This window comes from Chiloscyllium punctatum, chromosome 33 (genome assembly GCF_047496795.1).
Source record: "Chiloscyllium punctatum isolate Juve2018m chromosome 33, sChiPun1.3, whole genome shotgun sequence".
NCBI lineage: Eukaryota > Metazoa > Chordata > Chondrichthyes > Orectolobiformes > Hemiscylliidae > Chiloscyllium > Chiloscyllium punctatum.
This window is the reverse complement of record NC_092771.1, coordinates 31,838,750-31,863,037: the sequence shown is the minus strand read 5'-3', so window position 1 is coordinate 31,863,037 and position 24,288 is coordinate 31,838,750. Positions and strand designations below refer to the sequence as shown.

Below are 24,288 nucleotides of genomic sequence, written 5' to 3'. Positions count from 1 at the left end.
CAGCACTGATGAAAACAAAATTTCAAAAGGGAAAACTTTGGAGGAAAATGAGTTACTTAAAAGCTAAATAATAACTTTTCAAAATTAGCAAAAGCACACTAAGGAGCACAAGTAATGAGCAAAAACTGAATAATTAATAAATCCCTCAATCTTTTCCAAAGTTACCAATCAGAAAACTAACCCATCAATTAGCTCAAGTTTCAAAACATTCACCACTTTCCCCATTCTTTCATCTTGAAACATTCAGAAAATCCATACAAAAATAAATCACAAAATGGCTTGCAAGAATATTTTGCTTTGTTAAAGGTCATGATTTGGTGGACAAATCACACATGACACTTAAATAAGATGCAGAATATTCTTTACAAAGAGTCGAGTGCAACTTACTCCATTAAGTTTGCTACGTCACAATTAGGAGAAGTGCAGAAACAAGTTACAGAGAACATAGAACAGTATCGCACAGGAACAGGCCTTTTGGCCTACCATATCTGCACCGAACATGAGGTCATTGTGAATCAACCTCATCTGCCTATTCCTCAACTGTTCATGTGTCTGTCTAAACGTCTCTTTTCTGTACCTTCTTCAAAGCCTCTACTTCCTTCCTGTTGTGTGGTTACCAGAACTACACAATATTCCAAATATGGCCGAACCAAAGTTTTATACAGTTTCAGAGCCACAGTCAACAATTCCACAAAAAAAATGAAAGTACAGGTTTAACACATTATGTTTTGCTCTTTGAACTTTGTGTTAGCAGAATTGATGCATTCCTGCTGTTCATTTCAGAACAAGCTTATTTACAGATGAGGCAAGTATTAAAGCTAGAAATAAACTGAAAATTAAACATTCACTAATAAAGTCACTAATAAAACTATAATCAACAGTTTTCAAATCAAAAAGGTGACAAATAGTCAAACAAGATTCTTATACTTGGCTACAAAATGATTGGTTGGAATCAAGTCGTTCCAATTATACAACCTTGTAATGTTTTGTTGTATGCCACCACCACTCTTGTTACATTTCAACGATGATTATATTGGTTTAGAAAATCAAATTTGCTTCTTACCATGTGAAAGAGCCAAACAGTGGCTGTCACCTATTGAGAGGTCAACTACTCTTGTAGTAGCCAGTTCTTCAATAAGTTTGGGTCTCAAAGCTGTAGCTTCTGATGAGCCACACCCAAGACAGGCACCACAGCCCCAAGCATACACCTACATTTGAAATGCAGCAAATATCAAATTAATTCAAAATAAATTGGTGGTATGAAATTCGTGTTACATGTCAAAACTATAGGCAAATTTATATGGCAATGCTACTGTTAATGAGGACCAAAAATCAATTGTTATACTTCTCAAGCTTCTTTAATATCATGATGTGTTTCAAAGCACTTTTTAAAAATTCTTAACATAAAGATCATTTCAGTTACACCTCACGTATTCATCATTGACCTACTCTTATAACAAACAAAAGAATGCATTCTGCCATGAAAATACTTTGCAGCTTAACTAACCTGTCCTGTTGATGTTAAAGCAAGTGAAGATTGACTCCCAGCACATACTTTACGGATAAACATCCCTTGTAAGGCTTCAATAACTTTGGGTTTATAAACTCTGTTAGTGTCACCATGACCAAGTTTGCCTAGTAGAATGAATGGAATACATTAGCCCTATTATTCAAACAACTTGCAAATTAACTTAGCTTTATTGAGCTTGTTGCATGAGAATCCATGAAAAGAAGATATGGCATTAAACATTATATAAATGATGAATTTTCAAATAATGTCACACTGGTTGGAATTTATGGAATCAGTGGACCAAGTAGTAGAATGATCAACAAGCTGGCTACAACACAGAAAACAGACAGTATGAATTAAAGGTATCTATTAAGATTAATAATTACTGGGATGTGGTGTTCAGACAACTGTTCTTCACCATTTATATAGATCTGGACTTAGGGTCAGGGAGGAGCATAACTCTAAAATTTGTAGGTAACAAAGTAAAATTAGGAAGACTATTGTAAATATGGAGAACCACAATTTTGTTACAGACTTGAAAAATACACATGTAATTGGAAAAATAAACTTCAAGAACTGAGGTAAATATAATTTGGCAGGAGGAATAAGGAAAACTCTCCTTGGAAAGGAATTTAATGATACAGATACACGTTTCACTAAAAGTAGCAATGCAAATGACGACAAAAAGAACAGAATTGAGGTTAATTGCGAGATGGACAGAATTGAAAAGCATAGAAAATTTATGTTAAATTTGTATAGTACTTTTGGTGTCTTCACGATCTTCAATCTTCACAATATAAAAGCAATATACTGGAGAAAGCTCAAAAAAAATCAGAAAAACGGCAGAACTGAAAAATTGCAGAAACACAGAAATACTACTATTCGGGTTGAACTGAAGTTGAGAGCGTCAAATTCCTGAGGGAGGCTAACTGACAACCTAACCTGGACTTCACACATGGATACAACAGTCAAGAAGGCATAACAACACCTCCTATTCCTCAGGTGGCTCAGGAAATTTGAATTGCCAGAAGGTCCCTCACCAACAGATGCACCATTGAAAACATACTGTCTCGGTGCGTAACTGCCTGGTATGGCAATTGCTCTGTCCAAAACCAGAAGAAATTATATAAGGTTGTGTACATAGACCATCATGGAATCCAAACTTCTATCCCTGGATTCCATTTACATGGCTTGTTCTCGCATTAAGACTGCCAAAATCATCAAAGGCCCATCGCACCCCAGTAATGGCCTTTGGCCTTCTTCTGTCAAGTAGGAGGTACAGAAGTTTGAACACACGCACCAGCAGGTTCAGGAACAGCTTCTTCCCGGTTTTCATTAGACTGATGAATGGACTCTCTTAACCTTAAATAATGTTGATCTTGCTAATATTGATCTTGCCTATCGCACATACTGTGCAACCTAACTTTTTTGTTACAATTTTTGATCTATACATTCCCTGTTTACTATGATCTGCCTGTATTGCTTGTAAACACAACTTTTCACTGTACTGTACTTTGGTAAGTGACAATAAATCAACTAGATCACGGCTGAATTTGTAGTGCAATATTGTTTTCTCACCCTATCTCCATATCCTTTTATGTATTTAGTGTCTAGAAATCTACTAAATTTTGATTTGAATATACTTAATGATTCAGCCTCCACAAACCCCTGGGGTAAAAAATTCTGAAGATTCACCACCATCTGAATGAAGAAATTTCTTACCATTTCATCTCAGTCCTAAAAAACTAACTCTTCTGTGGAACAGTGTCCCAACTCCAGGCCTCAGAGCCTGGGAAAACATCCTTCCTGAATCTAACCCATCAAGTCCTGCACACTTTAATGAGATCCCTCTATTCTTCAAAACTCTTGACAACATAGAACCAGACTCCTCAATATTTCCTTCAAGGACAATCCTCATACTCGGAAATCAACTTGGAGAAAGTGAAGATTGCAGATGCTGGAGATGAGAGTTGAAGGGTGTGGTGATTGAAAAGCACAGCTGGTCAGCAACATCTGAGGAGCAGCAGAATTAATGTTTCAGGCATAAGCCCTTCATCAGAAATCCTGATGAAGAGCCAATGCCCAAAATGTTGATTCTCCTGCTCTTCAAATCTGCCTGATTGGCTGTGCTTTTCCAACAGCACACTCTTCGACTACTCAGGAATCAGTCTGAATAAGCCCTTACTGCAAAGCCTCTGTGGCAAGCATCCCTTCCTTAGTTCACGAGACCAAAATTGCAGACAATATTCTACGTTTTACATAAGGCTCTACAATGCCAACAAGTCATTTGCTTTTCTAATTGCCTGCTCCATCCACAAGTTGGCTTTTCGTAATTTATAAACAAGGCCACCAAAGTCCCTTTGGATGACAAAACTTCCCCAATCTCTCATTATTTAAGAAATACTCTGCTTTACCTTCCAAAATGTTACAACTACATATTTTTTCCACATTTGTTTGTACTGCATTTGCCACGTTCTTGCACACTTAGCTTCTCTAAATCCCCTTGAAGCTTTTTTTAAAATACATATTATCCTCAATTTCCATTCACATCTAATTCTGTGTTACAGAAAATTTTGGAAATGTTACATTTGTCCCCCACATTCAAACATCAACATAGATTGCAAATTCCTGGAGCTCAAGTACTGATCCTCATGTAACTTCCAATATTCACAGCCTACCAACCATCGAACAGTCTATTTATTCCCGACTCTTCATTTCTGTCCATTAAACAAATCTCAAACCATGCCAGAATCCGACTTAATCCCACAAGTGGTAATTTAAACCTACTGTGTGGGGCAAACTGTTACGTATCTTAAGCACTGGTTTCCGATCCTCTGAACTACTACTCTCTTCTAAACTATTCGGTTAGTTACATAGATCATACAAGAGTACAACACAGTACAGGCCCTTTGGCTCTCGAGGTTGTACCAATCTTTTAATCTACTATAAGATCAAATGAAACTAAAAAACTTATCATCAATGTGCCTATCCAAGAGTCGCTTCAATGTCGCGAATGTATCTGGCTCTGCTTTCACTGCTGGCAATGCATTCCACGCACCCACCACTCTCTGTGTAAAGAACCTACCTCTGATATCTCCCCTAAACTTTCCTCCAAATACCTTAAAATTATGCCCCCGCATGTTAGCTAATTCTGCCCTGGGAAAAAGTTTCAGGCTATCCAACTCTGTCGATGCCTCTCATCAACTGACTCGATGACTCTCTCAAGTCACCTCTCATCCTTCTTTACTCCAATCAGAAAAGCCCTGGCTCCCTCAACCTTTCTTCATAAGACATGCCCTCTAGTCTAGGCAACATCCTGGCAAATCTCCTCTGCCCCCTCTCGAAAGCCTCCACATCCTTCCTATAACTAGGAGAGCAGAACTGAAAGACAGTTTTCCAAGTGTAGTCTAACCAGGGCTTTACAGAGCTACAGCATAACCTCATAGCTCTTAAACTCAATCCCCCTGCTAAAGAAAGCCAACACACCATATGCCTTCTTAACAACCTTATCAACTTTGGAGGCAACTTTGAGGACATTATCCACGACTCCACCAACTTTCATGTCATCAGCAAACTTACTAACCCACTTCCTCATCCAAGTCATTTATAAAAATCACGAACAGCAGAGGTCCCAGAACCAATCTCTGCTGAACACCACCGGTCACTGAGCTCCAGGTTGAATACTTTCCATCTACCACCACCTTCTATGAGCCAGCCAATTCTGTATCCAGGCGGCAAAATGTCCCTGTGTTCCAAATCTCGTTACTTTCTGAATGCCTTGTTAAATCCAGGCTCTACCTTCATTAATTTGTTTTGTCAGATCCTCAAAGAATTCAATAAGGCTTGTGAGGCATAACTTGCCCCTCACCAAGAAATGCTGTCTAACTCTAATCAAGCTATGCTTTTCCAAATAATCATAAACTCTGTCTCGTAGAATCCTCTCCAATAATTTGCCCATCACAGACGTAAGACTGATTGCTCTGTAATTCTCGGGGTTATGCCTATTCCCTTTCTTAAATAAGGGAATAACATCTGCCACCCTCCAATCATCTGGTACTACTCCAGTGGACAGTGAGGATGTAAAGATCATCATTAAAGGCACAGCAATCTCTTCCCTTGCTCCCCATAGTAACTTTGGGTACATCCCAACTGGCCCAAGGGACTTATCTATCCTGACGTTTTTCAGAATTGCCAGCACTTCCTCCTTCTTAACACCAATCTGTTTGAGCGTATCAGTCTATTTCATGTTGTCCTCACAAACATCAAGGTCTCTCTCAGCAGGGAATACTGAAGCCAAGTATCCATTAGAGACCTCCTCTACGTCCTCCGACTCCAGGCACAAGTTCCCTTCACGATCCTTGATCGGCCCTACCCTCACCCTGGCCATTCTCTTGTTCCTCACTTAAGTGCAGGACACCTTAATTCTACCCGCCAAGTCTTTTTCATGCCCCCTCTGAACTCGCCTCAGTCAATTTTTCAGGTCCTTCCTGGCTACCTTTAACCCTCTGGAGCCCTGCCTTGCTTTCTCAACCTTAAGTAAGCTTCCTTCTTCCTCCTTGACTAGATGTTCCACATCTATTGTAATCCAAGGTTCCTTCACCCTACCCTCCCTTGTCTCAGTGGGACAAACTTACCCAGCACTCACAAGCAAGTGCTCTCTGAACAACGTCAACATTTCTGCTGTGCATTTCCCTGAGAATATCTGCTCCCATATCATGGTTCAAAGTTCCTAACTAATAGCATTGTAATTCCCACTTCCCCAATTAAATACTTTCCCATACTATCTATTCCTATCCCTCTCCATGACAATAGTAAAGGTCAGGGAGTTGTGATCACTATCACTGAAATGGTCTCCCACCTGGAGATCTGATAGCTGACCTAGTTCATTACCAATCACCAAATGCAATATGGCCTCCCCTCTCATTGGGAGAAAGTGAAGACTGCAGATGCTGGAGAGCAGAGCTGAAAAATGTGTTGCTGGAAAAGCGCAGCAGGTCAGGCAGCATCAAAGGAAGGGCTTATGCCCGAAACGTCGATTCTCCTGTTCCTTTGATGCTGCCTGACCTGCTGCGCTTTTCCAGCAACACATTTTTCAGCTCCCCTCTCACTGGCCTACCTACAGATCGAGTCAAGATTCCTTCCTGGACACACCTGAGAAAATCTGTTCCATTCAAATTATTTGTACTAAGGAGGTTGAAGTCACCAATGAAAACAACCCTGCTACGTTTGCACCATTCCAAAATCTGTGTCCCAATTCTCTCCTCCATGTCTCTGTTGCTCTTACAGGGTCCTCGGAAAACTCCCAATAAAGTATCTGCTCCTTTCTTGTTTCTGACTTCCAGCCATACTGACTATTGACAAACCCTCCTTGATGGCCTCCTTTTCTGCAGCTGTAACACTATTCCCCCTGATTGGCAATGCCACTCCCCCACCTCTTTTACCTCCCTCCCTATTCCTTTTGAACCATCTAAACCCCAGAACATCCAAGAACCCTTCCTGTCCCTGTGATATCCAAGTCTCCGTAATAGCCACAGCATCGTAGCTCCACGTGCTGATTCATACTCTAAGTTAGTCACCCTTATTCCTGACACTTCTGGTGTTAAAATAGACACACTTCCATCCATCACACTGACTGCAACTTTGCCCTCTCAAATGTCTATCCTTCCTCACAGACACTCTGCATGCTGAACTTACCTGTTCTTCAGCTACCCCATCCTCTGATCTGCAACTCCAGCTCCCAAACTAGTTTAAACTCTCCCAAAGAGCTCTAGCAAAACTCCCAGGATATTGGTACCACTCCAGTTCAGATGCAATTCTTCCTCCTTGTACAGGTCCCACCATCCCCAGAAGGTATCCCAATGGTCCACATATCTGAAGCTCTCCCTCCTACACCAGTCCTGCAGCCACATGTTCAGCTGCACTCACTCTCTAATTCTAGCATCACTAGCTGTGGCACCGGTAGCAATCCTGAGATAGCTACTCTGCTCATCCTACCTTTTAGCCTCCAACCTAACTCTCTCTATTCATTTTTCAGGTCCTCATCCCTTTCCCTTTCTATGTCATTGGTACTGATGCGTACCCCAACTTCTGGCTGCTCACCCTTCTCCTTAAGAATCCTGTAGGCTCAGAGTCATCCCTGACCCTGGTACCCAGGAGGCAACATACCATCTGAGAGTCTCGTTCACAACCACAGGATATCCTGTCCATTCCTCTAACCATTGAATCTCCCATCACTGTCACTCTCCAGTCTCCTCCTTCCCTTCTGAGCCATGGAGCCAGGCTTAGTGCCAGAGACCTGGCTGCTGTGGCTTTCCCACGGTAGGTCATCAGCACCCTAGCAGTTTCAAAGCAGTATACTTATTACTGAGGGAACGGCCACTGGGGGTCCCTGCACTACCTGCAGGGTTCCCTTCCGCTCTCCTGCTGGTCACCCAGCTATCTTTATCCTGTAACTTAGGTGTGATTACCTCCCTTTAATGCCTCTCTATCACCCCCAAAAAACTCCCAACAGGAGTTCTATACGTGAAGAAATGATATTTTAAACATGATTTTACTGACATTATTCTACAATGATACTACCTACTCTTATTATTTTCTATATCCTTTAAAAGAGATTCTAACATTTTCCCATTAATGTTGTCAGGTTAACACGTCTGTAGTTTCCCCCATTTCACTGTCCCTCCTTTCTGAAGAAGTAGTGTTGCAGTTGCCAATATTGGTGCTGCTATCTTGAAGGACTGAAGCGGAAAAAACACAAAGTTCTGGAGAAACTCGGCTAGTCTGGCAGTATCTGTGAAGAAATACTGAGTTAATGGTTTGAGTCTGGTATGACTTCTTCAGAAATGAATTGAGATTCTTTCCTCTCAAGAGAGGAAACACTGAGGATGTTGTTGTGGTTCTGTTCGCCGAGTTGGGAATTTGTCTTGCAAATGTTTCGTCCCCTGTCTAGGTGACATCCTCAGTGCTTGGGAGCTTCACAGGAGGCTCCCAAGCACTAAGGATGTCACCTCGACAGGGGACGAAACATTTGCAAGACAAATTCCCAGCTCGGCGAACAGAACCACAACAACGAGCACCCGAGCTACAAATCTTCTCCCAAACTTTGAACTGAGGATGTTCTGATGGAGTTTTCAAGCTTATATAAATGTTCAATAGTGTGGAAGAAGTAACAGTTTTCCATATGGTAAGGAGAATAACTTGGGTCATAATCATGAATAAACACAATAATTGGTAGATAGTCTTTAACCAAAGAATGGCTACAATGTCCAAACTCATCATCACAGTGAGTAGTTGAGTCAAAGGCCATCAGTGCATTTGAGGGAATGTCGATTAACACAATTTTCTATTCTCAAAATGGATATGTTGGTGAGATTAGGTGGTTTACCAAGACAATAAATACATATTAGGCTGATTGGGTAGTTTCTGTACTGTGTGCATGTGCATACACAGTTTAATTTTAAATGGGTTCTTGTTGGATTTAAAATGACTGTTACTAACCCCAAAAAGAGCAAGTTGGCCGATTCTAATAATTTATAGCATTCACCAGGATAAAAGATACCTCTCATCAGTTCTCTGGAATGTGACACCTTGAATATCATTTGAAAGGACTTTGCAATAAAACCAAAGGAATAACCGACAACGTTTTAAACTCTGCCAGTTCTGATTAGAAACCATTGAAATGAAGTGGTGTGAACAGTGCCACAGTTATCTTCTACAACACAAAACCATTTTGTTAGGTTGAACTGTACCACTCAGGAATTTGATCAGATGACAAACTTCTGATTTTAAACTGAACTCTATTCTCAGACTGTTTTTTAACATCAGGACAGCCAAGCAAATCCAGGCTTAGCTAAAGCCTGCCTCGAGTTTCAATGCAGCTCATTTCCAAGAAGAATCCTGTATTTTGGTGGACCAGGCCAGACCCCCCCCTCAAATTATTTTCAGGTAGCCTCAACCCTAACTTTTTCTTATTTTAAAGGCAAGTGTAGCATGCTGTGTTCCAGATGCAATTAGACTGATCAAGCTACTCAACAGTAAGCAAAACACAATTTATTTAAACAATAATTAAAATGCAAAAGAAAGAATAACTTAGGATAACATAGCTCAACTGGAAAACTTAATCAAATAATAGAAAAGTAACTATTACTAATTAACTGTTCCAATATAGTAACAGCCTATAAACACATCCCTTAGAAAAAAAGGCAAATTCAGAAAAATAATTTTGTCCCACAGTTAACCCAGCAGCAGAGAGAAACACCAGCTCCTCGTTGTAACCGAGAGAAGGAAAAAAAAGCTTCTACTGCTTCATAACTACAGCAGCTTCTGTCCTGTTGAGATTTCAACAGCAATTGACTAAAGGTAAACCTAAAAAAACTGAAAAAAAAAACTAGAAGCCCTAGTCTGTGACAGCTGGTCACACCTATACAGGCTGCTTCTATGGTTCCAACCTTAAAAAAGAATCCAAGCATTAATGGGTCTTCACTGACGAGCATTAGCTTGAATAAACTTTCCTTTTGTTTGAAACTTAAAGATATGTTGAGAGTTATTCAAAAACTTGACTTTGCAAAGAGGAATTGGGGGAACACAATTCCAAACGGAAAAGGAATAAAATTAAGAAGGATGAGAATTAAAAATTACTTGTGTCAAAAACAAAAGAGCATCTTCACCACATAATTAAATTCATTTCTCCCTTTTGTCTACACCAGTTACTTACCATTGTCACCTCCCCCAAAGGACCAAGCTGTTCTTCCATCTTTCGATAATGCAATGGTATGTGAGCTTCCACAAGAAACTTCTCCTACGTTGCTAATATCTTTGACCAAAGTTGGGATGTTCCGACTATTGCTATCACCATGACCTATCAAATGTACAAAACAGAACAGTTAATATTGCTCCATGTTATTTTCAATCTAAAAATATATATTTCCAAGTTTCAGTGCAAAACTAAAACAATTCCAAATGAGTCTCCACTCATATTTGCACAACTGCAAGATGTAAAATCACTTGGGAGAGTGTAGCTCTAAGAGACCTTTAATTATCAGTTGTATCTTTTTACAAGGTGCTCCATCTGAATAGAGGGCATAGGTTTAAGGTGAGAGGGCAAAAGTTTAAAAGGGACCGGAGGGGCAACTGTTTCACACAGAGGGTGGTGTATATGTGGAACAAGCTGCTACAGGATATTGTATAATCACAGGATCCCTGAAGTTTGGAAGCAGGCCATTCAGTCAATTAAGTCCATACTGACCCTCTGAACAGCATCCCATTCAGATCCAACCCCTTTCCCTATCACTGTAAACCTGCATTTTCCATGGCTGATCTGCCTTGGCTGCACATCCCTAGACATTATGGAGCAATTTAGCTTGGCCAATCTACCTAGCCTGCACATCATTGTGCACCATGGGAGGAAACCAGAGGACCCAGCGTAAACCCATGGAGATATGTGTAGAATGTGCAAACTCCACACAGACAGTCATCCGAGGGAAGAATCAAGCCTGGGTCCCTGGTGTTGAAAGACAACAATGCCAAACACTGAACTCCCGTGCTGCCCCGAGGCCCTACAAGCTGGTACAACTACATTTAAAAGATATTTGGACAGATACATAGAAAAGAAAGGTTTGGAGAGACATGGATCAACCACAGGTAAACGGGATGAGGGCAGCTTATGAAACCTGGTCAGCAGGGCCTGATTCTGTGTTGTACGATTCTAGTTCAAGAACATATAGACTTTGAAGGTCAATGTTATTACTGCAAGTTATTATATGGTCCTAACCATTGCAGAGGAGGTGATGGCATGGTGGTATTATCAAAGAACAAGGAATGACAGGAACAGGCCCTTCGGCCCTTCAAGCCTGAGCCAATCCAAATCTGCTGTCTAAACCTATTGCCCAATTCCTTAGCATCTGTATCCCTCTGCTCCCCATCTACTCTTGGATCTGTCCAGATGCACCTTAAATGAAACTACCTCTGCTGGCAAAGCGTTCCAGGCACCTACCATCTTCTGTGTAAAGTACTTGCTGCATGTATCCCCCTGAGACGTTTCACTCTCTCACCTTGTACGCGTGACCTCTTGTTACTAAATTGTTTCCCATGGTGAAAAGCTTATCTCTATCGACTCTGTCTATACTTCTCATGATTTTGTAGACCTCAATCAGGTCCCCCCCATCAATCTCCATTTTGCTAAAGAAAACAATCTTAACCAACTCAAACTCTCTTCACAGATAGTACCTTCCATACCAGGTAACATCCTTGTAAACCTTCTCTGCACCCTCTCCAAAGTGTCCACTTCCTTTTGGTAATGTGGTGACCAGAACTGTATACAGTATTCTAAATGCGGACGAATCAAAGTCTTGTACAATTTTAACATGACCTGCCAGCTCTTATATTCAATACTCTGTCTGATGAAGGCAAGCATACCACATGCCTTCTTGACCACTCTATCCACCTGTGCAACCACCTTTAGGATACAATGGACCTGAACTCTCAGATCTCTCTGCTCACCAACTCTTCCCCAAGGCTCTTCCATTTACAGTATAGTGTGCTCTAGAATTACACTTCCCAAAATGCATCACCTCACATTTGCCTGGATTGAACTCCATCTGCCACTTCTCCATCCAACTCTCCAGTCTATCTATATTCTCCTGTATTCTTTGACAGACCTCTATGCTTTCTGCTACTCTACCAATCTTCATGTCACCTGCAAACTTACTGATCATACCAACAGTGCCCTCTTCCAGATCATTTATGCATATAACAAACAACAGTGGCCCCAGCACTAATCCCTGTGGAACACACTAGTCACCTTTCGCCATTTCAAGAAACTCCCTTCAACTATCACTCTGCCTCCTGTTGCTCAACCAGTTCTTTATCCACCCAGCTAGAATACCCGCACACCATGTGACTTCACTTTCTCCATTAGTTTACCATGGGGAACCTTATCAAATCTCTTACTCAAGTCCATGTATATCCTTCATCTACCAACTTGGTCACTTCCTCAAAGAACTCTATTAAGCTCTATTAAGAAGGCACGATCTCCCCTACACAAAACCATGTTGCCTATCACTGATAAGCCCACTCTCTTCCAAATATAAATAGATCCTATCCCTCTGCACCTTGTCCAGCAACTTTTCCACCACTGATGTCAGGCTCACTTGTCTGTACTTACTTGGACTATTCATCAAAAGAGGAGAAAGTGAGGTCTGCAGATGCTGCACTTTTCCAGCAACACATTTTCAGCGCTATTCATCAAAGACCCAGCTAATCTTCTGAGAACCTGGGTTTGAATCATACCATGACAGATAATGGAATTTGAATTCAATAACAAAAGTCTAGAATTAAGAGTTTAATGAATACCATGAAACCATTCTGGATGGTCAGGAAAAACCCACTGAATTCACTAATGTCTTTACCTGGTCTGGCCGACATGTGATTCCAGACAACATGGTTGACTGTTAACTGCAATTGGGGATGGGCAATAAGTACTATCCAAGCCACCAACAGCCACATCCCATAAATGAATAAAAGATTATTTAAGTCTCTTGAAAAGCATGAAGAGTTTATGAACTTCAGAGGAAGATCACGAAGGCAAAGACAGGATTTGAGATAGCCTTGACAAATAAAGTTTAAGCCAAAGACATTCTACACGTATATTAAGCCTCCATTTTGAACAGAGCGGCACGGAGAGAGGGCAGAGAGAAACAAGGGCTGCCAGGAAGTTTTTATGTGTGTGAGATCTAAACCTGAGATCCTACACCGTAGGGCCTCCCTCCCACTCACCTCCTCTAACTTTACTAAGAGTCTGTAAACTCGGCAAGTTTTCAGGTTTTCTCAATTTTTTTTCCTTTTCTTCTCTTCTCTTGTTTAGTGTGAGCTTTCATATTAGCAGGGTATGGCTGATAGGGCAGTTGCATGTTCCTCCTGCAGAATGTGACAGGTGAGACACATGTCTGCCAACCACACTTGAGGGAAGTGCACCCAACTCCAGCTCTTCAGAAACCAAGTCAGGGAACTGGAGTTGGAGCTGAATGAACCGCAGATCATCCAGGAGGCTGAAAGAGAAACTGAGAGGATATACAGGGAGGTGGTCACTCCTCAGACACAGGCTAAGCTCAGCTGCATTACAGTCAGGGGAAGGAAAGGGAACCAACAGATAAAGCAGGGATCCCCTGTGGCCATTCCCCTCAGCAGTAAGTATGCCATTTTGGATACTGCTGATGGGGATGGCCTACCAGGGGAAAGCCATAGTTGCAAGATCTCTGGCACTGAGGCTCAGAAGGGAAAGGGGGAGAATAGAAAAGTGATAGTGGTATGGGACTCAATTGTTAAACGGATTGACAGGAGATTTTGTGGTCAGGAACAGGACTCCAGGAAGGAATGTTGCCTCCCCAGTGCCAGGATTCAGGATGTTGCCGATCAGGTTTACAGGATTCTGAAGTGGGAGGATGAGCAGCCAGAAATTGTGGTACATATTGGCACCAATGATATACCCCAGAAAAGGGATTGAGGACCTGAAAAGTGACTACAGAGAGCTAGGTTGGAAGCTGAAGAACAGGATGAGTAGAGTAGCGATCAGTCAGCGAGTGCAGCTTAACACATAGAGGGTGGGCTTCAGATACTTAGACCATTGGGATGCCTTCTGGGGAAGGTGGGACCTGTACATGAAGGACAGGTTGCACCTGAACTGGAGGGGCACAAATGTCCAGGATGGGAGATTTATTCATGTGGTTCGAAAAGGTTTAAACTAGTTTGGCAAGGGGTGGGGAACCAGAGCTACATATCGGTGGGGGGGGGTAGTTGTAGATGATGCAGTGACAGGATGTTGTGAATCTGTTGGGAAGGTTTCTCACGCGATGAAACAAAGGGATCTGTTAAAGGGTGTCTGCTTTAATCCAAGGAGTGTCAGAAATAGGAGTGATGAACTTAGAGTATGGATCAGTATTTGGGACTATGATTAGATTAGATTACTTACAGTGTGGAAACAGGCCCTTTGGCCCAACAAGTCCACACCGACCCGCCAAAGCGCAACCCACCCATTCCCCTACACTTACCCCTTTACCTAACAATACGGGCAATTTAGCATAGCCAATTCACCTGACCTGCACATCTTTGGACTGTGGGAGGAAACCGGAGCACCCGGAGGAAACCCACGCAGACACGGGGAGAATGTGCAAACAACACACAGTCAGTCGCCTGAGTCGGGAATTGAACCCGATGCTATGGCTATAATGGAGACGTGGGTTTCAAAGGGGTAGGAATGGTTGCGAGATGTTTAGAATGTTTAAAAAGAACAGGGAGGGTGGAAAAAGAAGAGCATTGCTAATCAGAGAGTGCATCACAGCTACAGAAACAAAGGTTGTTGAGGAAGGTTTCTCTACTGAGTCAGTATGGGTGGAAGTTGGGAACAGCCACCTCATTGGGGGTTTTCTACAGACCCCCTCATAGCAGTAGGGAGATTGAAGAACTCATGGTTGGCAGATTTTAGAAAATTTCAGATGTAGTACAGTTGTTATGGGTGACTTCAACTTTCTCAATATTGACTGGAACCTCCTTAGTGCAGATGGTTTGGATGGAGCCATTTTTGTCAGGTGTGTTCAGGACGGTTTCCTTACTCAGTGTGTAGACAGTCCGACAAGGGGAGTGGCCATTTTGGATTTGGTGCTCAGCAGGTTTCAGATCTCATAGTGGGAGAACACTTCGGTGACAATGACCACAACTGCCTCACATTTACCATAAGCTTAGACATGGAAGGGAGCAGTTACCGAGGGAAGGTATTTAATTGGGGAAAAAGGAAATTATGACGATATTAGACAGGAGTTGGGAAGTACAAATTGGGAGCAATTGTTCCACAGAAAGGGCACAATAGACACGTGGAGACTGTTTAAGGTGCAGTTATCGTGAGTGATGCACTAATTTGTTCCTCTGAGACAGACAAGAAGGGGTCAGGCTAAGGAGCCTTGGATGATGAGAACAGAGGAGCTTCTAGTCAAGTAAAAGCACCTTACGTAAGGTGGAGGAAGCAAGGATCACCCTAAACCTATGCCCTCTGGTTCTGGTCTCCCCCACCCCAGGGAAAAGACTTTGTCTATTTATCCTATCCATGCCCCTCATGAGTTTATAAACCTCTATGAGGCCACCCTTCAGCCTCCGACGCTCCAGGGAAAATAGCCCTAGCCTATTCAACTTCTCCCTATAGCTCAAATCCTCCAACCCTGGCAACACCTTTGAAAGTCTTTTCTGAACTCTTTCAGTTTCACAACATCTTTCCCGATAGGAAGTAGACCAGAATTGCACGCAATATTCCAATAGTGGCCTAACTAATGTCCTAAGGAAAGGGAAGGGACCTTGTTGTGAATGAGAACTTTGAGGAGCTAGGGAACAGGCTTGAACAGATCAAGATCGATGAAGTTGATGTGCTGGAAATTAATGCAAACATTAAGATTGATAAGTCCCCAGGGCCAGACCAGATTTATCCTAGATTGCTCTGGGAAGTGAGTAAGGAGGTTGCTGAGCCACTGGCGAAGATCTTTGCTTTCTCACTCTTGACAGGAGTCATATCGGAGGATTGGAGGGATTCAAGAAGGGGAATAGGGAAATCCCTGGCAATTACAGACCAATCAGTCTTACGTCTGTGGTCAGCAAGGAGTTGGAAAGAATTCTGAAGGATAGGATTTTTGACTATTTGGAAAAGCATGGCGTGATTAAAAGCAGTCAGCATGGCTTTGTAAGGGGCAGGTCATGCCTCACAAATCTTACTGAGTTCTTTGAGGAGGTGACAAGATAGTCGACGAAGGTCAGGCAGTGGATGTGGTGTATATGGACTTCAGCAAGGCATTTGGTAAAGTTCTCCATGGTAGGGTCATTCATAAATTCAGGAGGTATGGCATACAGGGAGATTTCGCTATCTGGATTCAGAATTGGCTGGCTTACAGAAGGCAAAGAGTGGTTGTAGTTGGAAAGCATTCTGGATGTCAGTGGTAAGTGGTGACCCGCAGGGCTCTATTCTTGGGCCTCGGCCCTTTGTACGTTTTTATAAATGACTTGAATGAAGAGGTTGAGGGGTGGGTTAGTAAATTTGCAGATGACACAACGGTTGGACATGCCATTGATAGTACTGAGGGCTATTGCAGGTTGCAGCATGACATAGACAGGATGCAGAGCTGGGCTGAGAAATGGCAGATGGGAGTTCAGCCTGGATAAATGCGAAGTGATGCATTTTGGAAGGTTGAACTCAAATGCTGAAGACAGGATTCTTGGCAGTGTTGAGGAACAGAGGGATCTTGGTGTTCAAGTACAAAGATCCCTCAAAGTCGCCACCCAAGTGGATAGGGTTGTTAAGAAAGCATATGGTGCTTTGGCTTTCATCAACAGGGGGATTGAGTTTAAGAGCCGCAAGGTTTTGCTGCAGTTCTGCAAGTCCCTGGTGAGACCACATTTGGAATATTGTGTCCAGTTCTAGTCACCCTATTATAGGAAAGATACAGAAGCTTTGGAGAGGATGCAAAGAAGATTTCCAAGGATGCTGCCTGGACTGGAGGGTTTGTCTTACGAAAAGAGATTGACTAAGCTCGGACTTTTTTCTAAGGAAGAAAGGTGACCTGATTGAGGTATACAAGGTCACAGTATACAAGGTCAGAGGCATGGATAGATTCAATACAGTCACAGAGTCATTGAGATGTACAGCATAGAAACAGACCCTTCAGTCCAACCCGTCCATGTCGACCCAGATATCCCAACCCAATCTAGTCCCACTTGCTAGCACCCGGCCCATATCCCTCCAAACCCTTCCTATTCATATTTCCTGAGGGTAGGATTGGCTGGCACGAGAGATCATAGTTGTAAGATATTAGGAGGAAGGTATAGAGGAGATATCAGAGGTACGTTCTTTATGTAGACAGTTGTGAATGCATGGAATGCGTTGCCAGCGGTGGATGGGGAAGCAGATTCATTATGGACATTTAAGCGACTGCTGGACATGCACATGGTCAGTAGGGAATCGAGGATTGCATAGGTTAGGTTATTTTATTTTCGATGAAGAATTAATCCTCAGCACAACATTGTGGGCCAAATGGTCTGTTCTGTGCTGTAGTTTTCTATGTTCTGTGTTCTATTAACAACAAGTGAGCTACTAGAGAGAGATAAACAGAGTGGGGCTATAGAGAGTAGGCTTCCTGCAAGATCAAAGAGGACATATTTGTGTTGAATCTGAGATGATGCGAGAGATATTGAATGAATATTCTCCATCGGTTTTTACTTTGAAGAAACAAATGGCAGCTAGAGAACTCATGGAAATAAATACTGATGTTTTGAAAAAAGTTCACATTACAGAAGAGGAAGTGTGAGAGACCTTAGAAAATACAAAGAAGGATAAATCTCCAGGAGCAGATCTGGCATACCCCAGGACGTTGTGGGAAGTTAGGAAGGAAATTGTGGAGTTTCTAGCACAAACGTTTGTCTCATCTATAGCTACAGGTGAGGTGTCGAACAACTGCAGAGTTGATAATGTTGCGCCTTTGTTTAAGAAAGATGTGGAGATGCCAAAGTTGGACTAGGGTGGACAAGGTCAAAACTCAAACAACGCCAGATTATAGTCCAACAGGTTCATTTGAAACTGCAACCTTTCAGAGCTCTGCTCCCTCCTCAGGTATAGTATGGTAGAGAGGTACAAGACATACTATTTATCAGCAAAAAGTTAACAACTTTAAAACTAGCTGCCCTCGTTGAATCCTTTAACCAGGTAGACTGCTGGTTAAAACACAAAATGCAGATTCCTTTCAAGTCTTTGACCCTCAATAATTTAAGGTTTTATCAATGTACAAGAGGTGATATCTCAGGTTAGACAAACCACTTTAGGTGTGAGGTCCTGCTTCGAATTAACATATGTTTTTACCTGAGGTCCGGTTTTATTTTTTTGATAGGAACGAATCTTCAAAGAAATAATTTCCAGGTGTGTGAAAGTGAGTGAGAGAGAGAGAAAGAAAGTGTGAGGAGAGAGAGGGTATGAGAAAGACAGAGAGAGGGCGGATATGAGAGAGAGAGGGTGTGAGAGGCAGAGAGATGTCTGCGTATGGGCGAACATTTGAGTGTGTGTGCCCGCATTTGTATATATAGGTGCGAGTGTGCATGTTTGTGTGAGGGAGAGGGTCTGCGTAAATGTGAGAGTATGTGAGAATCTGAGTCTGGGAGTATGTAGTGTGGTGGGGTTACCTGTAGTGTGACAGGAACCCAAGATCCCAGTTGAGACTGCCCTCATGATTTTGGAACTTGGCCTCCACTCAGCAATTTTACATTGATGCCTATGTCATTAAGTTAAAGGTGTGTACTGTACCTTTAAGAGGGAGTGAATGCGATTTTGAACTGAGAGCTGATAAACACCTGTGATGACTAGCTAGTAATCACAGAGTGAACTGAAAGTATAACATTGGCTGGGAAATGGATACCTGAGTTGGTTGTTGTTTTGACAACAATTCTGCCGCAGATGCGTGCCATCTCGCTCTCGCTCACTCTCCTGCTGGGATGCATGTGCACCCTCTCGCTCTCCCACAGGCACTTCTGTTCTCCCGCAGGCATGTGCACTCTCACTCACTCTCCTACTGGGAGCACAGAGATGCGTGCACTCTCACTCTCCTGCAAGCGTGCATGCACTCTTGATATCCCACTGGTGTGCATGCGATCTCTTGCTCTCTCGCGTGCCATGTCGCTCTCCCGCAGGCACGTGTACAACTGCACCCTCGTGCTCTCCTGCTGGCATGCACAGGTGCACGTACCCTTGCTCTCCCACAGGCACTCTCCTACCCCGCAGGCACAAACATTCTTACTTGCTCGGAAGCTCATGTGCATGCACACTGTCTTGGAGACACGCGCACACGCACACTCGTGCACTCTCACTCTCTTGGAGACTCGCGCATACACAATCTCGCTCTTTCAGAAGTGTGTGCCCACGCAATCGTGCTCTTCAACAGGGGTGCACGCACACTCCCACTCTCCCAGAGGCAAGCACACATGCTCAATCGAAGGCGCGCGCCCAGGCAATCTCACTCAGACACATGCGAGTGCTCACTCTTGCTCTCCCGCAGGCGCACGGACGCGCACCCACACACCCTCGCTCTCTCAAAAACACCCGCACACTAACTCTCGCTCTCTCGCTGGCTCGTGCGCACACTCTTGCTCTCTTGCGGGCACGCCACACTCTCGATCTCCCGCTGGGATGTGTGAGCGTGCTCAAAGGTCCGAATTGCCTACTATGACTCATCATTCCTAAGTTTCAAGACTGCTTTGTCACAGATTTGTCAAATCTTTTTCTTAGCCAAAGCTGGGTTATATACAATGAAAAATTGAAATCTTACCTAACCTCCCAAAGTCCCCTTCACCCCAGCTGTACAATTCGCCATCTTCCGTAACGGCTGCACTGTGTCTATAGCCAGCAGAGACACATACAACGGCCTTTAAAAAGGACATTTAAAAATTTATTTCAACTCAAGCTGTCACAGAACACATTTCATTTTGAATTATGAGTTATTATTTATTACAGCTATTACAATTATTCTCTCTCAAATTCTTGAAGAGAAAGAAGTTATACTGAATCCAGTTCTTTACTGGAAATTCTTAGAATAATTAAGCACTTACTTTTCCTTGTAATGGTCCCTGAATAAGTTTGGGATATTTCTGCGTGGAACTGTTTCCATGTCCAAGTTTCCCATAGTCACCATCACCCCAACTAAAGACTTCTCCTTCTGTAGTAAAGGCTAGCGTATGTCCATCAGAACCTTTTGATGAAGAGATTTTTTTGATAGCTCGATGTGGTTCAAAAGTTAACTTTTTCAAGGTGGACTGGTTATTTGAATCACCCAGACCAAGCCTTCCATAACTGCCCTTGCCACAGGCTCTTACTGATCCATCAGATGAAATGACAAATGTGCAATACTGTCCAGCTTCAATCTAAGTGAGAAAGAAATTAAAATCCATGAATCACAGCAAAGGTCACTGAATTTAAAAGTCACAGCTGTTCAATTATTACATTCACCTATTCCTTCCATTTTAAAAAAACTGATCAAATTATAGATTTTTTAAAAAATCACGTCCCTAAGCTGTCATTTATTCAGAGCAAACGTTAACCAACCAAAATCATCAGGACAAGGGAACCTCCGAAATATCGACCTTAGTCTTCAACAGAGGATTCCCCAACACATTTGTTAACAGGACCTTCCACTTGGGGATCCTGCAGCCTTTTGGACTCAAAATTGAGTTCAAAACCTTTAGAGCCTTCGCTCTCCCACATCCTCACCAAAACTCCCATGCATCAGCCCTTGTTATCACAGTCTGCAGTAACATACAACCCATTGTTAGCCACTAACAATCCCCATTAATAGCTAAACACCCCCACAGGCAGATCGTTATCCACTCCTTTGTCTGTCCAACTGTTCTTCTCTCTCTTTGGGCTCTATCTGCACTTATTGTCTATTTCTTACCTCCTCACCTCTTCACCCCCCCCCCCCCCCAACCGTATCTTCTGCATATAAAATTACATTTTCTGAGCTACCATCAGTTCGGAGGAAAGGCCACCTGATCCAAAACGTTAACACTGATTTCTCTCCACAGATGCTGTCAGACGTGCTGAGCTTTTCCATCAACTTTTGTTTTTGTTTCAATACCGTCAGGATTCAATTTACTCCTCGACTAACATGAGTGACATGGATAAACACCTAACCCAATGGCAAAGATTTTTTAAAAATGGTCTTTCCAGAACGATAAGAAGTAAAAGCCCAAACGACAAACTGTATTAGTTTAAAAATAGCAATGGAAAAGGATAGACCAGATGTAAAAGTTGAAGTTCTAAATTGGAGGAAGGCTAATTTTGACAGTATTAGGCAAGAACTTTCAAAAGCTGATTGGAGGCAGATGTTTGCAGGTAAAGGAATGGCTGGAAAATGGAAAGCCTTTAGAAATGAGATAACCAGAGTCCAGAGACTGTATATTCCTGTTACACTGAAAGGAAAGGCTGGTAGGTGTAGGGAATGCTGGATGACTAGAGAAATTGAGGGTTTGGTTAAGAAAAAGAAGGAAGCATATATCAGGTATAAACAGGATAGATCGAGTGAATCCTGAGAAGGATATAAAGGTAGTAGAAGTATACTTAAGAGGGAAATCAGGCCGGCAAAAAGGGGACATGAGATAGCTTTGGCAAATAAGATGAGTGAGAATCCAAAGAGCTTTTAAAAATATACTAAGGACAAAAAGGGTAACTAGGGAGAGCATAGAGCCCCTCAAAAATCAGCAGGGCAGCCTTTGTGTGGAGCCACAGGAGATGGGGGAGATACTAAACGAGTATTTTGCATCAGTGCTTAATGTGGAGGAGGACGTGGAAGACAGAATGGAGGGAAATGGATGGTGACATCTTGAAAAACGTCCATAATACACAGGAGGAAGTGCTGGTTGTCCTGAAACACAAAAAGATGGATAAATCCCCAGGACCTAATCACGTATATAGAACATAGAACATAGAAGAATACAGCGCAGTACAGGCCCTTCAGCCCTCGATGTTGCGCCGATCAAAGCCCACCTAACCAACACAAATCCACTATCCTCCATATACCTATCCAATGCCCGCTTAAATACCCATAAAGAGGGAGAGTCCACCACTGCTACTGGCAGGGCATTCCATGAACTTCCGACTCGCTGAGTGAAGAACCTACCCCTATCATCAGTCCTATATCTACCCCCTCTTAATTTAAAGCTATGCCCCCTTAGATTCCTGCGGGAAGCTAGGGAAGTAACTGCCGGGCCCATTGCTGAGATATTTGTATCATTGATAGTCACAGATGAGATGCCGAAGAGTTTGGTTGAGTTTGGGTAAAGTGGAGCCACTGTTTAGGAAAGGTGGTAAGCACAAGCCAGGGAACTATAGACCAGTGAGCCTGATGTCGGTGGTAGAGAAGTTGTAGGAGGGAATCCTGAGGGACAGGATGTGCATGTATTTGGAAAGGCAAGGACTGATTAGGGATAGTCAACATGGCTTTGTGTATGGAAACTCATGTCTCACAAACTTGGTTGAGTTTTATTGAAGAAGTAACAAAGAGGACAGATACAAAAGAGACCTAAAAGGCAACTTTTTCACGCATAGGGTGGTACATGTATGGAATGAGCTGCCAGATGAAGTGGAGGAGGCTAGTACAATTGCAATTTTTGCTCTGGATGGGTTTATAAATAGGAAGGGTTTGGAGGGGTATGGGCTGGGTGCTGGCAAGTGGGCCTAGGTTAAGTTGGGATATCCAGTCAGCATGGATAGTTGGACCAAAGGATCTGTTTCCGTGTTGTACATCTCTATGACTCTATATTTGTTTCCACTTAATATGGGCGGTACGGTGGCACGGTGGTTAGCACTGCTGCCTCACAGCGCCAGAGGCCTGGGTTCAATTCCCACCTTGGACGATTGTGTGTGGAGTTTGTACATTCTCCCAGTGTCTGCGTGGGTTTCCTCCGGGTGCTCCGGTTTCCTCCCACAGTCCAAAAGAGGTGGGGGTTAGGTGAACTGGCCATGCTAAATTGCCCATAGTGTTAGGTGTAGGGGAATGGGTCTGGGTAGGTTGCTCTTCAGAGGGTCGGTATGGACTTGTTGGGCTGAAAGGCCTGTTTCCACACTGTAAGTAATCTAATCTAATCTAAGTGGTTTTGAAATTGCTGCAAAAAAATAAGTTTTTCTTCTCCAACCTGTTATACAAGAGTCGTAACAGCACGGGAGCAGGTCTTTTGGTGGAACTAGGCAGAACATAATCCTGAACAGGCTAAACCTGTCACACCAAACTTTTTCTATTCATGTACTTATCCAAATGTCTTTTAAAAATTGTATTTGTACCCACATCCACCACTTCCTCAAATAGTTCAGTCCACACATGAACTACCCTCTGCGTAAAAAAATTGCCTCTCGTGTCTTTTTTAATTTCTCTCCTCTCACCTTAAAATTGTGCCTCCCCCAGTCTTGAAATCCCATCCCAGGGAAAAGACAACTACTCTATTATCCCCTCACAACTTTATAAATTTCTCTCACTGTTCTAAGGTCCTGCACATCCAAGATGTTGGTTTATCCCTTGACTTGATATTGCAAGAAAGTTTATCTATATGGTTCAAGAAAACTAAACCTCTCAGATTTTAATACTGTGACTCATACGGTTTTCAATATAGTTCTCAAAGCATATGGTCAGAGTCAGGGAAACTTCATTTGAATGAGAGTGATACAGAGTGAGCAGTTGGAAATTTAAACTATGGGAATTCAGAGATTTCATTAACAGCTGCTTTCATTAAGGTTCACTGGAAGAAATAAAGTCTCCAAAGTGAGAAGTAAGCAGGAGGGGCAATAAGGTGCAGATCGAGGTATTTGCACTGAGACCAATGGTGATGTTATGTTATGCCTGCAGGGAATGCAGCTGATTGGTGAGCAGGTTTGAATTTACAGGCCTTTGAAGTAAAGCTTGGGCTTTTCATTTGTGTTCAAGTCTAGATATATTTTTCTGAAAAACAGCTTGCGAGGTTTCCACTACGTATTCTAAGGGTAATAAAACAATGTTTAAAGTTCTTGACCTCACCTTTTCCATCTCCAGTGACAGTCTCCAGACAGACGGTCATTACAAACCCACAGACCTCCATAACTACCCGGACTACACCTCCTCCCACCCAGTAATTTTCAAGATTTCCATCCCATTCTCCCAATTCCTCTGCCTCCGCCACATCTGCTCAGATGAGGAGACATTCCACTTGTGAGCATCCCAGATGTCCAGCTATTTTGAACAACA

General features: G+C 42.7%; 1 protein-coding gene across 8 annotated transcripts in view; it reads right to left on the bottom strand.

Moving 5' to 3' along the window:
• Window positions 1-24,288, bottom strand: part of herc1 (HECT and RLD domain containing E3 ubiquitin protein ligase family member 1) — a 466,732-nt gene that overhangs the window by 360,485 nt on the left and 81,959 nt on the right. For all 8 annotated transcript variants that reach the window (XM_072553323.1, XM_072553316.1, XM_072553320.1 and 5 more), the window contains exons 5-9: window positions 20,129-20,440; window positions 19,849-19,945; window positions 10,224-10,367; window positions 1,508-1,635; window positions 1,064-1,208 (exon numbers count right to left, since the gene is read on the bottom strand). In XM_072553323.1, the coding sequence (XP_072409424.1) occupies window positions 1,064-1,208; window positions 1,508-1,635; window positions 10,224-10,367; window positions 19,849-19,945; window positions 20,129-20,440 (826 nt within the window). The remainder of the gene's footprint in view (window positions 1-1,063; window positions 1,209-1,507; window positions 1,636-10,223; window positions 10,368-19,848; window positions 19,946-20,128; window positions 20,441-24,288) is intronic.